Genomic DNA, 16,090 nt, shown 5'->3' on the forward strand with positions numbered 1-16,090 from the left:
CCAGTGCTCTGCTGAACACTGATAGAAGTCACAAGACTGCTCTAACTGCTGATGAGAAAAGGTATTTAGCAGTTTGTGTTTACTAAAATAATTGCTTTTCCATTTTCTGCGTACTGCGGGAGACCGGATAAAGTGTTACTAAACCCAGGAACCTGCAATCACTATAAGTGAGGAAGTATAACCTATCACTTGCAGGCTTGGTGTTTTCTCATCTTCCCCCTTCCATGATACAAGGTGTGGGCTGGTATCCCACTACCTTCCTCATGGGGTGAACTTTCCCCTATCCATTTTGGCACTGAATGGCTCAGTAGTTGTTTGGGGACATCCACTTCATTAATGATTGGGCAATAGTGTGAAGTCTTTCTTTTCTCTTATGTAAACCAAAGTAAAAAGCCAAAGGAACATAAATACTTCTGAGACAGTTCTCCATTAAAAAAATCCAGTTTTAATAAATATGTATATTGTATATATGTACAACTGGATTTTTTATAGAGGACTGCCCCAGAAATGCCAGTATTTGTTTTTGCTCTTTTGGATTTGTAAATCACTTTGGACATTTAAAATGATACATTCCACATTAACTGGGGCAGTGGATAGAGCTATTGAAGAGTGGGTTAATTCTGTCTCAGCAGGATACAATTACAGACCTACTGAGATAGAAATAAAATCTGAAAGAGGCTTGAATCCCCTAGTGCCCAACCTGTGGCTCTTTGGCACTTGAGCCCCTGCTTACCCAGACCAGTAAGCAAAATATTATTTGCAATGGGCTTTAGTAGTTACATTTTGTTTATCATTAAACTAAATTTTTTTATTCCGTACTTCAGCAAGTCATACAACATCTTCATATGTAAAACAAAGTAGGACATTCTCAGTAACCAGTACAAGTAGTTATGAATACGGAGTCAACCACCAAGCACAGGTTCCCTCTTGGGAGGGGTAGTTACATAGTTTGGTTTCTTTCATACTACCTTACTTTTTATGTGCTGTACATTCCTTTATATTTTTTTCAAACTGGACTTTCATTATTGATAATGGTAGCACTAGTAATTTTTAGTTGGGCTGTAGAACGCACAAACATGGAATCATAGGTTTGTAAAGGGGATTTAATAGCATTGACCTCTAACATTCTCATGTAATGTGTCTCCAGAAAGTATAGTCCATAGGAAGCTCCTGCTGGAAACCATCCTCTCTGGCTACTTGAGAGGGGTGCCAGATGGACATGAAGGATGGATAGGGTCAATAACACTGAGGCAGCTCTTCACAGAGTAGGAGGCAAGGCTCTAGTGCAAACAAACATGAAATGAAAGAAGGCGCCTTGAAGTGCAATATTAGCAGTTTATTCTATTCACAAGGTAAATTAACACTTACAGGAGTAACAATATAATAGCTCATCATGGGTTGCGACCAATGTTCCTGATGGTGCAGGGAAGAGTCATCCAGCTGTCCAGTGGCAGCATGGCCCTCGGAACTCAGGAAGTCAAAATAGAGATGGCTGTAACTTCAGAAACGGTCGTGGAACACATACGTCGGATGTGACGTGGGGTGGTAACGCGTTTCGGAGCATGCACAGTAAGCTCCTTCATCAGACCTGAACCCCAGAGACTGCGCAGAAGACATTTGGGCAGCGTTTTTTTAATGCTTGTAAAAAGCCAGTCTTATGCCCGTACAAAAGCTCATTAACGCCTGTTTAGTGCCTATACTAACACTATAATGTAGGAGCTCAAAATGTATTCAAGTGTGAACAAGCCCTTACATTCACTGAATACTGGGGGTTGATTTACTAAAACCAGGGAGTACAAAATCTGGTGCAGTTTTGCATAGAATCCAGTCAGCTTCCAGTTTTTTGTGTCAAAGCGTAAATGAATAAGCTGAACTTAGAAGCTGAATGGCTACCATGCACAGCTGTACCAGATTTTGCACTCTCCAGTTTTAGTAAATCAAACCCTATGTGTGGGCCTTTGGTAAGGGTTACACATGCGGCCCCTATATCAAGAAAGTTGACTCCCACTGTTCTAACCCTTCCCCACTCTATCCTAAACAAGCAAAGATCACATTTTGTCTTGAGTTTCACGTAAAAAAGAAAATATGTGTCTCCTTAAAGTTCTCCTTACCATACTGTAAGTTCCAATTTCCACAGCAGCCTATTACAGTGGAACAATGGACTCCATTAAATTCATATTATACACATGACAACAAAATTGCTGGTCCCTTTGGTCTTTTAACAAGCCAGACCTTATATCTGTCACTAAATAAATACAGATGTATCAGCCAAAATGTCTAATTTGTAGATTGAGAGGCAAAATGAGGAGAAATATTAATCCACAAAAATAAAGCCTTGGCCCATTACAAGCCCACAGGACTAAGCGCAAGCTCTTCTGGTATATATATACATGTAAGTGAGCACTGTACATGTCAGGTTGATATAAGCATTCTACATGAGCTCTGTCTGACAGCTTGCATTCCTTGTCTGGTCTAGTGCTCCCGATCCTGCGGTAAGGGAATTAGGAAACGAGAGGTTTATTGCAGAAGTGTCAACTCAGAGAAGTATAAAATCCTTCCAGCAGACCTGTGTCCAGCCAGCTCCAAGCCAGAGTCCACTGAGAGCTGCATGCTCGCCCGCTGCCAGAAAAATGACAAACTGCAGTGGGTGATATCTGCATGGACTGAGGTAACCTTCACATCTAAAGAAAGACTGAGAATGTTCTTTGATTTGTTCTGTTTTTATCAAATTTATTGCATAAAGGAATGACCTTCATTTTAAATGGTTGGCCCATCCAAAATTGACATTTTTGGTAGATACTGGGCATTTAAACCTACCTTTTTCCTTTATCACTCACACTCTATGGGGGAGGTTTCCTAAAACTGGCACCATGCATGTTTGCTGTTGCCATTATGAGGAAGTCCCTCTATCTCATTCAGATACTTATTGTATAACATAGAGATTGCATTAGCGGATGTTGCCACAATTAGCCAGAATCTCCGGTGGAATAAAGTTGGGAAAAAGTGTTGGGAGATATTCCTATTGGAGCTTTCAAGAATTAGAAGTCAGGGCCTGCCCTATAGCAATATGTTTGGTGGTTATATATATATATATATATTTATTTTTATATATATATATATATATATATATATATATATATATATATATATATATATTTACATTTTAATGCATGCTAAATTATCATTTTAGGGCAAACAAATGTATAAAGATGTTTAGATAGCAGCCAACCAAATTTCAAGTTGCTGGTTTAATAGTCAACCAAGAAACTATTTGTTTTCTAAGTGCCATAGGGTACTATACCATTGCTCTGCACTCCCTTACTGAATAGGCCCATTGGGTAGTTCCTCTGTTCTGCAGGAAGTGAAAGTCCAAGGGAAAAACCAAACAGGCAATTTTAATCTCTTGCTACTGAGAGATTTCAATGCTTGCAGGCAGTCACCTTATTAGGATGGAGCTACTTATGAGTTTTTTTTATTCTTGCTGCTAAGATTTCCAATGAATAATTGATAAGAGTAGCGACTGATCGCTAAACAGATGGAACAAATAGTTCCATATGGCCATATAAGCTTCACAAGTAGAAGTAGTAGCAATCAGTCTCATATATTCTAATGGTTCTTCATGAATGAATGGCTGATTGCTCCAAGATGCTACTGCATGCTACTTAGGTAGTTATTTGCTACTCCTGACAATTATTCGGAAGTAATTTTTCTTGGCATAATTGAGCTACAAAAAATCTGTGTAGCACTAGCCTAATAAAATGAATGTGAATACCTTTCAATAGCATAAGAATAAAACTGTAGCCATAGCTAAACCCTAGGGATTATATCATAGAGTGGTCCTGGGAGAGCCTAGCTGGGATGGGGAGGGCGATATTTGCAGAGTATCTCCACTACTGTACTTGCAAGTTGTAATGGAGTCACAGTGGTATTTGCAGAAGAGCTGCTAGGTCAAAGATGAAATGGAATGTTGCCGAGTACACTTTACAGCTCAGGAACAGAGATAGTGAAACCTCCCTTGAGTTGCGGAGTCATGGCTGGAGGAACAAGGATGTTAGGTAGATGTGTGCTGTTGACTTGATGATTGAAGTAGGCAGTGCTTTTGAAGGGGCACAGCTGTGGTGGTGGTGGTGCTGACTAAGATAAATGTAGAATATAAAAAGGCGCTGAAAACAACATTTTAGGGTATGAATAAGCACACTTCTAATAGTTCAGCCTGAAGAATTCAAAACTGGGTCGTGATACCAGCATGTGATCCAGCTTTAGTGAAGTTGGCCTTTCCATGGCTTACCTTAATTTTACCTTAATTTTTGTTTTAAGATCTTTAATATGTTGAAATTTGTAAGACAGGTTCACATAAATTCTGTTATTTAATCATATGCTGTTTTCCTTTGTGCAGTGTTCAACGACCTGTGGCCCCGGTGTTAGGAAGCGAGAACTGAAATGTGGCGAGAAGGACATTCATGGCAAAATTGTGACTGTTCCACAAAGAAGGTGTCGAAGTGTCCGAAAAGTCACCATACCTCTGGAACAACCATGCAATAACAAGCCATGCCCTGTACAAACACCATACACTGTTTATAATGGGTGGCATGCATCTCCGTGGCAACCGGTAAGTATTCAGAGTAACACGCCACATGCTTAGTCTTTCCTCCAACCATATGGTTCTTGCTTCACTTGTGCTTAGGGTATTAGGCCTCATGCACACAAGGACATTTTTCAAACTCTCCTAGAAGCCTTTCCTCCTGGCATCAACATTTTGGCAGAAAAAATCCCTCATGCTTGTCTCTTACAAGCATTTAGGTGCGTTTACAGGTGCCAAGCTTGGGCATTAATTCACTTCATTGGCCAGAATAGTAATTTATTCTGTGTATTGAACTAATTTAACACTCAAGCACTAAGTGTCAACAAGCATTTAGACATGTTTACGAGTGTCAGGTGTTTTTTCTGCCAAAACTCTTCTGCTTCTGGATGCGATGGCAGAGGGTTTTTTTTTTCTGCCTCTAAAAGTCCTGGCCACTGAACACTGCTAAAAGCCTACGTGTGCATGGACACATAGGCTAACATGCAGGGAATTTAGAGGCAGGAAAAAAAAAGCCTAACGCCCATAGAAGCAACTTCAAAAATGTCCAGTGTGCTTAAGGAAGCTTCACCAATTAGCTAAGGTATACAGAAGTCATCAATAAATCATGTTACTAGGATGCACCATAGAATTAAATATGTGGATGCAGAATAATGTAAACAACAAATGTATGCTTGTCAGAATTTCAATATGTTTGTACGATTTTCCTATAATTTACTAGGAAATTTTGCTTTAAAGTGTTACTCCAGTTTTACTAAGGACAAAATAATATTTTTCCATGAGCTATAGAAAACATTTAGCAAAGGTTTTTGAAGATTAATACCTTTTCTTGGTTCTGAAATAAGTCATATTTTCCTTACCATGTCCTTTCTCAAATGAATTTCTGCGTGGAAGGGTCTACCTTCATTATTCCCAGTTGATCAATGTCAGTGCTGTATGCTGCACTGTCTGCATTTTTTTAGCCAAGGAACAACATTTAAAAGTATCTGAATAAATTGGAAACTTCTTTGATCTCAGGAGTCCGCTTGCTCAGCGGGAGATCTGTCCCCTGATCCCCGCCGCTGTGCAAGCTGAATGGCTGATCCATGCCTGCTCCACTTATGCAAAGTGGACACAGGCACAGCCTGCTGTCCCCTGTGGATGTAAACGGACCACCTTTCGGTTTACAACTGGCTGCTATTTGATCCAATTCGCTAGACGTATGGGGAACAGATCCCTATCTGTTTGGTTTTAGCGGATCGTAGGATGTAGGCGGGTATAAACGGACACATGACCAGGTACACCTGCCGCTCCATAAAGAACAATAGATCAGGTCCACCTGAAAGACTGACAGGCTGACCAGATTAGTTTGCTTGTGCGAAAGGGGCCTTAGGGTTGTCTTCATGTTTATGTAACAAAAATAAATGGTATGCTATGTTTCTTATTGAATTCGTTTTTTCCTAATACACTGATTTACTAAAAGAGTAATGGATGTTCATTCAGTGAATATGGTAAAGTTATGTGCACTTAGAATACCCAATCATGTATAAAATGAAGGATTTTTACTTACAAACGACTAGATAAATGAAGTGAATGCAGCTTTAGCTTTTCCTAATCTAAGTGGACAATCTCTACTCCTCACCCTTAATCGCCCTTACTAACTCTGCATTTATAAATCTGTATGCCCCTAGGAAATGTGAATGGGTCTAGAGAGCTTTGTACAAATGGAAATAATCATTTATTTCCCATAATATGTATAGTTAAATTTTTTTTTGAAAATCACACTTATTTTTTTTTTTTAACAAAACATGTTATTTAGTGATTTATATATATTTTTAAATATCAACATCATCATGCCAATCAAATGTTGTCAGTGGCAAATGAAATCTTTGTTACTTGTCTCTATATAGTGTACTGTGACTTGTGGTGGAGGAGTTCAGATAAGGAATGTCCAGTGTCTTCATCAAGGTAGACCTGCTGTGGGCTGTTTACCTAATCAGAAGCCACCAACATCTCAAGCCTGCAACATGCACTTCTGTCCTTCTACAGGTGTTCATGGTAAGTATTCAATAGTGTGTGATGCACAGGCTGGCTGTCCTTGTTAGAATTTTGGAGAATCTTAGAACCATTGAAGGTACAGACTATCAAAAATACAGTAAGGGACAGTAAGGCTGGGAGAAAAATGATAGATGATGATGAATGTCCTCCAGCCAGGAAATGTGGCTGGTCCTGTCTAATGTATTCTGGATTCTAATGCACATTGTGAAAAGTTGGCATTCAGCTTTATTATGTATAATGAAGACGTGGCCTATATGCCCAAAGCCTTTATTTTTAATATAGGTATAGTTTACTGAACCTTGAAGTTCCTCTGAAATGATTGTCTGGAAAAAGTAAGACAGCCTGAGGGCATGTGTTGATGGGCTTTCAGCTGTGGCAATGCTTTTGAAATTTGGAGTTGATATAGACCCTAAGGTTGGCCATAAACAAGGAAAACTTTTCAGGTCACTATTATTTTCCCCAAGATAAGCTTGTACCTAAAATGTTTTGCCATGCTTTCTGCTCCTTACTTTCTTTACAGTTACAGGTACATACACGGCCAATAAACAAGCTTCAAGCATTCCAATATTTGCATGTTGAAGTACCCATTAAGGTCCTTGGTTAGCTTTATCAGGATATTGTACAGTTTCTTTATTATATTCACAACTATGATTATTGCATATTCCACACTGCATCCAACATTAGAACTGAAGTTTAAAAGAGAAGCATGCACCTAAACAGTCCTGTTCATTCAATCAATCCTGAATGATTCAGAGAAGGGACACCCTCACTCTTCTACTAGCAATGGCAGATACATATTATGTTTTTTGTGTATAGCTACAATATATTTTGTATAGCTTTCTTTACCAGTGAAAGTCTACATTTGCACTAACTGGGCACATTGTTTTGTTTTACAGAAGATCCATCTTGTGTGGACTATTTCAGCTGGTGTTCCCTAGTGCCCCAACATGGAGTCTGCAATCACAAATTCTATGGGAAGCAGTGCTGTAAGTCATGCACCAGGAAGAAGCACTATGGTGATACTGGCTGACCTCCCAATGAAGGCAAATTTGTATAAAATCCTGTGAAACAAATTCATAAAGTGAAAGACGTTAATCATCAGCAAACTGTCGTTTGATCCTCCAGATAGAGATCTGAAGGCACCAAGAACTTCCAGATAATCAGATTTTAAATTGACTGAAGTGTAGCCGTAGCTGCATTCCAGGGCAATGAAAAATAACAACTGAACTCATATTGCAAAGAAATTACACAAGGTGGCTTCAGGATAGCAATAAAATTACTTACATTTACATGGAGAGGAGTATGGAAAGTTGCAGCAGTAGATCCATCTAGTGTGGACTATGTCACTTGGTGCTCCACTGTTCCTCAGTATTGAGTATGCAACCATAAATAAAGCAAAAATTATGAAGCAACATAAATACTGCAAATTGCATTTGGAGATGAACATCAATTATGATCAACCGCAAATACAAGAGGACATGTATGCTTAATTAGTGTCTATACAGAACTGTGATCAAGAATAGTGTCCCACTGTACTCCTTTGTCTTCCACCATGGAGTTTGCAATCACAAAGGTTATGAGAAGTATGGTAGTACACAGCATAGGAATTATTAGTACCCAAAGGTACATTACGTACTGAAAGAGCTTTTGTCTTGATGGTTCATTTGAAGCTTCCTTTTTTCCAATGTGGAGTTTACAGCCACATTTTATGTGGCAAACATTGTTTTTAGCAACAAGAACACTGAACTGCTTTCTAAGGTGCTTTCATGAAAAAGAAACGCCCATTAACTCATATACCAAGAAGTTAAATGTGCTTTTCTTTGTTGATGTCCATACAAGATGTCCTTCTTGACCACACTTTTCACCTGGTGCTCTTTCATTAACAATACAGGGATTTTTAGCCCCATATGATATGGGACACAGTGTTTGCAGCTTTGGATCTGTTCCTAATGAAATAATATTTGAACCCCATTCATGGAAAACTGTGACCGCCAATGGATTCTCAAAGGGATACGTGTACCTAAATTGTCTTACTGACATTAAGAAACTGCATTTTCGAGATTTCTTTGATTTAAAAAAAAAAAAAAGATGGCTGCAATAACAATTCAACACTTGAATACTACTGGAAGGCTTCTTGTAGGAAAAATAAATATTATGTAAAAGCTGCACATTCAACACTGAACAGGTGTGCATATTTATTAAGAAATGGAAAATAGCTGAGATGAAACTCTAGTGGACTGTATCCTACAAGTATGTATTTTAAGCCATAAAAGTCTCCCATTATGAGTCATTTATTCAGTGGACCAAAAGAATGGCCCCAGTGGTGAACTTTCAGAGATACAGACATCCACCAAAACTGGTAGCCTTCAGTTAATCATATTGATTGTATCTTCAGTTACTTCAAAGTCTAGACTCAAAGATCTAGCTTTATGCATTCTATGTTTCTCTTCATTATAAAGTTGGATCATAACAATGGTCCTACTCTGGTGCTTACTTCACGGAGACTGTTGGTCAATGCTATTTGGCCTGGACAATGTAAAGTATTAATATGATCATAATCTATCCATGGTGCTTTCTGCCTTACTGCTGGAAAAGTAAGGTGATTTTGTATTTATTTCCTATAAATCACTTTCTGACCATTTGTTTAGTAGTAATGGTGTAAATCCCACTAAAAGCTTTTGGTCTTAGAGGCCAGATACCACATACCACGACATGTTACTCTAAATACTCCTAGGAAATGTTCCAGTATGACTAAGTTGCCCACAAATTAGTAGGCCATTGATCGTAGTAATTGGCTAGCAGGAAAGTGCAGGTGGCAGGAAGAGGCAGGTAGATCTTCAGCAATGCAGGGAAGTCTTGAAATTTTCATGAGAGGGCAAAAAGACTCTTAAAAGTGTACAGGCACTAACAGGTGTTTGCATTTTATTGTCTTCCCATTTTAGAATGTGTTCATACAGGGGTACCTTAAACTGGGGATTGGGCAACATATAAAAACACTATTAGGAGATTGTTAAAAGTTAAACTTATAGTGTTAGAGATGTGTGGTTTACTTTTGTAGTTCCCTACTTTACACTATTTTGTTTTTCAAGTACGGTGTAAAAAAAAACAAAAAACCTGTACATGAACAAAAACGTGCAAGTGCAAAACACAAACACAAAAAAGTGCACTTAGGCTCCTGACAGGGACTGAGGTTTCCACATGGTCCACCTAGCGAAAAGGCCAGGCAGACCCCTTTCCTTGTGGCTAGCTGAAGCCGACCACCAAGTACTAGGTCAGGGGGCTCTCCCAAAGAGAGACCCTCCCACCCCCCCCTGAACAGGGGAGGAAGGAACCAAAAGGCCACACATTCTCCCCCTAGACTTCAGGGCAGGACCAAGGACCCACACCCTACCATCCGTGAGATAAAAACACACACATAAGTAAAAGGTGACAAATACATGGGAGATAAATAAATAAATAAAAAGTGGCTGTGCAATTGTGCACTGGCTAGGCCCTGAGGCCTGTAGCATAAAAATTGCCCTGGAGTTAGCCAAAAGGCCTAGCCCTAAAAGGCACAGTGCAGGAAAAGTGTTTAGACCGGTGACCTTGTGCACGTTTCACACTTGGGATCCCACCCCCATGTGCTACTAAGAGCACTCCTGAGGCAACCACTCAGCTTCTGTTCCAGCCGGTACTAGCCTTCAGAGCCCCCATCATACCAGCAGGGATACTATACAGCCAACAAGAATGATGGCGGAGCACCCCTACTGGACACTGATAAGAACAGATACTACACTTGATCTTAGTCAAAGGCTGATAAGTGAAAATTGACACCAGGTACAAGCAAAACACCCATATTTTTTTTTTCCCCATGTGCCATACTCCTCTTGTTGTTGCATATTAGGAGAGTGTTCTGATCCAATTGCAAAGGATCATGCATACTCCTTTTCTTGGCTCAGCCTCAAGAAGTGTGGGATTTTATTCAAAAATATGCAAATTTGTCTGTCATTTCCCACCCAGAAAACCCCTACTATTTCCCAGATGCCCGCTCGGTTTGTTGGATCGGACACGCATTGAGCTAACGGCTCACCCCTCCTTCCATCAATAATGATGGTTTTGGACCATACTATTTTAACTTAGGGCGAGCATTGTATCTAATTAGCATATTTGCTCTCTCTCCCCCCAGGAGATCCCCCTGACCTATTACTTTTAGTATGCTGTGGTGATCCTTTTAGAGAATACAAAGCCAATTATCATTTTGTAGTGCAAAGTAATTTTTATGGAAAGTGTTAACGGTAACAAGAAAAGCAGCAAAATAGGTTCCCCCTACAGCAACAATGGACCCTAGTAACAAAATACCACCCCAGCAACAATAGACCCCCAACAGCAGCAACAGATCCACTTAGCAGCCAGCATTTTTCCCCATGTATCATATGTTGATGCACATTAGGGAGAGTGTTCTGATGCAATTGAAAAGTACCATGAGCACGCTAATTTGCATATTAAGACCTGTTGTTTTTTTTTCTCCCCGATGCCATTCTCCTTTTGTTGTTGCACATTAGAGAGCGTGTTCTGATCCAATTGCAAAGGACCATGGTCACTCTAATTTGCATACTAAGACCCCCCTCTTGATTTTCAGATGTGGGTAATAAAAGAAACTATGCTCCATCTTGCCTTGTAGACCCAGCAACATGCAGTAGATATACAACCAAGGTTTCCGTTTTATCTTAGACTAGTAAACTGAGATTTGAACCATGTATGGGCAGGCTGAATGTACCCAAGCTGATCGATCGATCAATCAAAAACCAGCCTGTTGGATTTTACATGTGATCATTACTAGCACCCCCTTCCAGGAGAATACAATGGCTGCGTGGGAGGGATTCCCCCATCAACACTGTTTATATCTCCTGCTATGTGTTTAGCCTTTGTTCCCTCAATAGTCTCATTTTAATGATGCTGAGGGGTCAATAGGGTAATAAAAGTGACAGATGATAATGATAAAATTTGTAGCAGGGCAACAGTCAGCAAAAAAAACTGACAGACCCGCTACCCTTTCTAGGCTCTATCCAAACCAAAATAAATAGTTTAGGGACACATTTTAATTGTACATATAGATACCTTCTGTTTCCCTTAAAGTGGTTGTAAACCCTTGCATATACCTTAAGAAGTAACTGGCCTCAAGTGATGCACAGATGAAACAAATCCTCCTACATAAGTTGTACCTGTTTATCTGCATAGGAGCTCTCAGCTCTGAAGAGCAGGGGGTGGGAAGCTGAAGTTACATCAGTGGAGGGAGCTCTGAGAGCTGATTGAGAGAACGGACACAACCCCTTCACACAGCTCACAGCAACAGAGCTGAGGCTGTCAGTCACAGGCTGTACCCTCCCCTGTCACTCTTTTTCTCTTGTCAGAAGTGATTCATGCTGATAGCAGAGGAATGAAGCAGCAGACACTTAGAGCTCTGAATTGAGACAAGTACACACTATAGAGGGATATGCTTTGTTCATTTTCCATGTCTGAGGTTTACAATCACTTTAAGACTGCAATCTAGTCCTATCTTTGCTGTTACGTCATCTCAGCAAACCTGTGTGTGTTGGCATAGTAGAGGACATTTAGAACCGATTTTACATGGCCTCAGAAAAAAGGGTAAAAAATAGGACATGAGTGTAAAAATAATAATAATTGTGGCTATTTAAGTTTCCTTACAAAGGAATAAAGAAAGCTAATGCTACTGCCAAACCCAGCAGGCCTCAGACATGGCTACGTGCTACTATAATTTTACGAGGCGTGGCAATGAGGAGTATATTTATGGAACGCCATTTAATCCTACCAGTTATCCTTCATACCTAAGGTCCAATTTAGCTGCAGCACAAAATGTAACTTTGAAGCCTTTGATTACTTAACTCAGCATTAATTCTAGACCGTAGTGAGTTCCAGTGACCATCTTGGAAAATCAAAAGGCACATTTTTCTATAACTATTGCAGGCTGGTCTGTGTGTATAACATTTGAGCCACAACAATATGTTGAATTACTCTCGTATATGACAATGCTTTAATTTATGTCCACGTTAATGACTTAAAGGGGAACTCTTTTGTAATGGTTCTTAGAAGTATGGTGATTATGCTTTGCCCCAAAATTGAACTGTTTAAATTTTCATTAGCACCCTTGCTTGTTTAGATCTGCTTGTAGAGATAGAAAAAGGTGAGTATAGAAGAAACTATACAGCTAGAAATAATTGTTAAAACTTTATAGTAAAAGGAATTTAAAAGGCAGCTCCCAGAATACAATATATTTCAACCACATATATTAAAAAAATCCTTTTTATTAGTAGCAGCTTATATAAAGATAGCGATCAACATAGCCATGGGCTTAACAACCGTACTAATACACTTGTTGTTATATAGATATTACGTATGTGTAGTGACCACTCATATGGATTATACATGATAGATATCCCATTTCACTAGCAGTAAACTACAGGCAACGCGTTTCGTAAAAAAAATCCACTTCATCAGCACCAAAGGTAAAAAAGGATACGCAGCACCCACAGGCTTTACAATAATGGGTGTGCTTAAAGCAGAACTTCACTCTCCCAATCAACAATTTTATTTATAATTCTTATGCTGTTATAATTAGTAAATGGATAGGAAAGTATATCATTTTTACTTGTTTTAAACTTTTTTTTTTCTTCAGTTACTAGTTTCTAGGCCTAAGAAAATAATGTCATACATCAAAGGAGTCCTCAGGAGGGGTTTCCTCAACTAAGCACACTCTCCTGCCTGTATACCTGAGCTAAGGGCAGATAGATTCCAGGAAGTAAATGCTACATGAATCATCTGCCCTTACTCCAGATGGCCAAGACCAGAAATGCTAGGGGGTGTTTTCTCAGCAAAATAAAACATGGAGACATGGATGAATGGGCGTGTTTGCTTTGAATATTAAAAATGAATTAAATAGCATTTTTGTTTTATGGTACTCAGATTCAGTTTAGTTCCGCTTTAATGTGAGACATTAGATACTACAATTACTTGATAAATGAAGGAGTGCTCAGAAGGAAATAATTGGGAGCAGGGGCGGACTTGCCCCCGGGCAATAGGGGTTCATGGGGCCCCTGTGTCCTTGCCCAAACTCAAAAAAGCCTATGAAAAAGGTACCAGGGGCATCTCATGGGGCCCCCTATTGACCCCGGGCCCTCGGGCAGTGCCCGAGTTTCCAAATGGTCAGTCCGCCCCTGATTGGGAGTTACTATTATATGAAAGTGGATAAATCCCGAACTCCTGAGTGTCCTGTTATAAGATGGTGCATTTGGGAGAAGCGGTCTCCCCATCCTCCTCCTTCTCCAGGTAGCAGTAATTAATGAAACCACTATTGTAAACAAACCCAACCCCTTTCACCGCTCACAAGCCAGTATATATATATATATATATATATATATATATATATATATATATAGCCTCCTTGATTCCTTGCAATCAGCCGGGTGCCAAGGCCACTGGAGTCCTCTCTTGCTGTACTGTAGTGCACTATTCAAACAATGGGCCGCAAGAAAGCCAGTTCCAACTCCAGCCATTATTGTATACTCTTTGAATGCGCCTAACCTCTTTCACCATTGGTCCTGATGAAGTTAATTTTTCTACGAAATGCATTGACCTTATCAACTTATATACGTTGTGATTAATAAAAAAGAATATTTATATATGCGGCTAACATTTATTGTATTCTAGGAGCTGCCATTTTAAAGTAGACCAACATAGCCATGTTAATAACAACCACACTCATACACTTGTTATATAGCTATTCTGTATGTGTTGTGACCACTCATATGGAACTGGAAATTATAGATATCTCATTTCAGTAAACTGCGGTCAATGCATTTCGTAGTAAAACCCACTTCATCAGGTCCTTACGAAGTAAATTTTGCTACGAAATGCATTGAGCTTATCAACTTATACAAGCGGTGACTAATCAATTAGAATTTTTATATATGTGGCTAATATGTATTGTATTTTATGAGCTGCCATTTAAAGTCCCTTTAATACAATTACTATTGAGCAAATCATCCGTCAAGTTTGCATGAGTGTCATCCAACATGTGAAAAAACTTTCACTACCCCAAGGTGCGTCTGTAAATACAAATACTGTATATTCCTGGGTTTTATTCAGATGTATTTAAGTGCAGGGGCGGACTGACAACTCATGGGGCCCCCAGGCAATAAGGGATCATGGGGCCCCTGTGTCCTTGCCCAAACTCAAAAAAGCCTATGAAAAAGGTACCAGGGGCATCTCATGGGGCCCCCTACTGACCCCAGGCCCTCGGGCAGTGCCCGACTTTCTAAATGGTCAGTCCGCCCCTGTTTAAGTGTGATCTTAAACTAAAATATACTTTTTGTTAAGAAAACATAGAAACAACATACACCAAATGAACCTAGAGCACTTGAAGAACAGCCTAGTAGTCTAATAAGTAAAATACTTAATCACAAGAGAAATACCTCTATTAATGCTTTTGCTGGAAGTCATGTGACCACAATCCTCTTTGGTATATGCCTCCTTCTGCAGTTGGTGGGTGAAGGGTATCGGTGGGCTTATATGTCCCAAGTGGGCCATGACTAACCCATTTTTCCATTCACCAAATGCCATGATTAAACACTTGCCTTCAACTGCAGGGAACTGATATATGCCTTTCAGTGCAGGTACTGCTAAATTTTATTCAGAAATGTAAAAATAAATAAATAACAAAAAAAAGCAAATATTCATAACCTTACATGATGCACATTTGCCTTTTTTTCATTTTTATTCTTTTTTAAATATTTGACTGGAGCTCTGAGCCACTTGAAATAAATAAAAGTTGTGTCAATGTGACAAAATGATCAACCTAATAAAACTGTATTTTCTTCAAATAGTGCTAAACCTGTACCTTGAAGATAGTTCTACATGAAATCATATTTTGCCCCACCTTAAGAAAGATAGCAAGTAGGCATAAAATGTACATAAAATTTTTATAAAGAAATAAAAAAAAATAATGTACAGACAGGTCTGTATGTTGAATCCATAGTGGGTTTGATAAAATTTGGTAAGACGTTCTATGCTCATTTTCCATTATTTTATATGAGAATGTGTGTTGCAACCTCCATGGCACTAAAAGAGGTTGATTCTCTGAATGTTTGAAATAAAATTAAAAAAGTCAAGTATAATGTATTATAGCAAGAAATGTTATATTTATTTTGATTTGTAAGAAATCCTGTTTTTTTTAAAGTGCTGTACATTTCCCAATAAACTGTTTTAAATTGTATTGGGTTGCTGATTACTATGATACTACAAAAAAAAAAAAAAAAAAAAAAAAAATATATATATATATATATATATATATAAAAAAAGAAGGTACTTTAAATATATTTCCATTGGGTGAAATAAACAATAGTAACCATCTTTAAAAATATTTGTACAACCTCCAATCAGAGAGCGTCTCCCTTGATGACACCTACAGAGGCCTCAGGG

The 16,090-nt window shown here is 39.0% G+C and overlaps 1 protein-coding gene across 1 annotated transcript in view; it reads left to right on the plus strand.

The window, feature by feature from the left end:
- Positions 1-15,884, plus strand: part of ADAMTS18 (ADAM metallopeptidase with thrombospondin type 1 motif 18) — a 138,219-nt gene extending 122,335 nt beyond the window's left edge. Inside the window, exons 21-24 of the mRNA XM_089689821.1 lie at positions 2,477-2,668; positions 4,397-4,609; positions 6,469-6,616; positions 7,513-15,884. Coding sequence (XP_089545947.1) covers positions 2,477-2,668; positions 4,397-4,609; positions 6,469-6,616; positions 7,513-7,646 — 687 coding nt within the window. The 3' untranslated portion in view covers positions 7,647-15,884. The remainder of the gene's footprint in view (positions 1-2,476; positions 2,669-4,396; positions 4,610-6,468; positions 6,617-7,512) is intronic.
- Positions 15,885-16,090: the final 206 nt, after the last annotated feature.

The sequence above is a fragment of the Staurois parvus genome, unplaced genomic scaffold (genome assembly GCF_062004578.1).
Source record: "Staurois parvus isolate SC_StPar_1 unplaced genomic scaffold, SC_StPar_1.0 ptg000498l, whole genome shotgun sequence".
In the NCBI taxonomy this organism is placed as follows: domain Eukaryota; kingdom Metazoa; phylum Chordata; class Amphibia; order Anura; family Ranidae; genus Staurois; species Staurois parvus.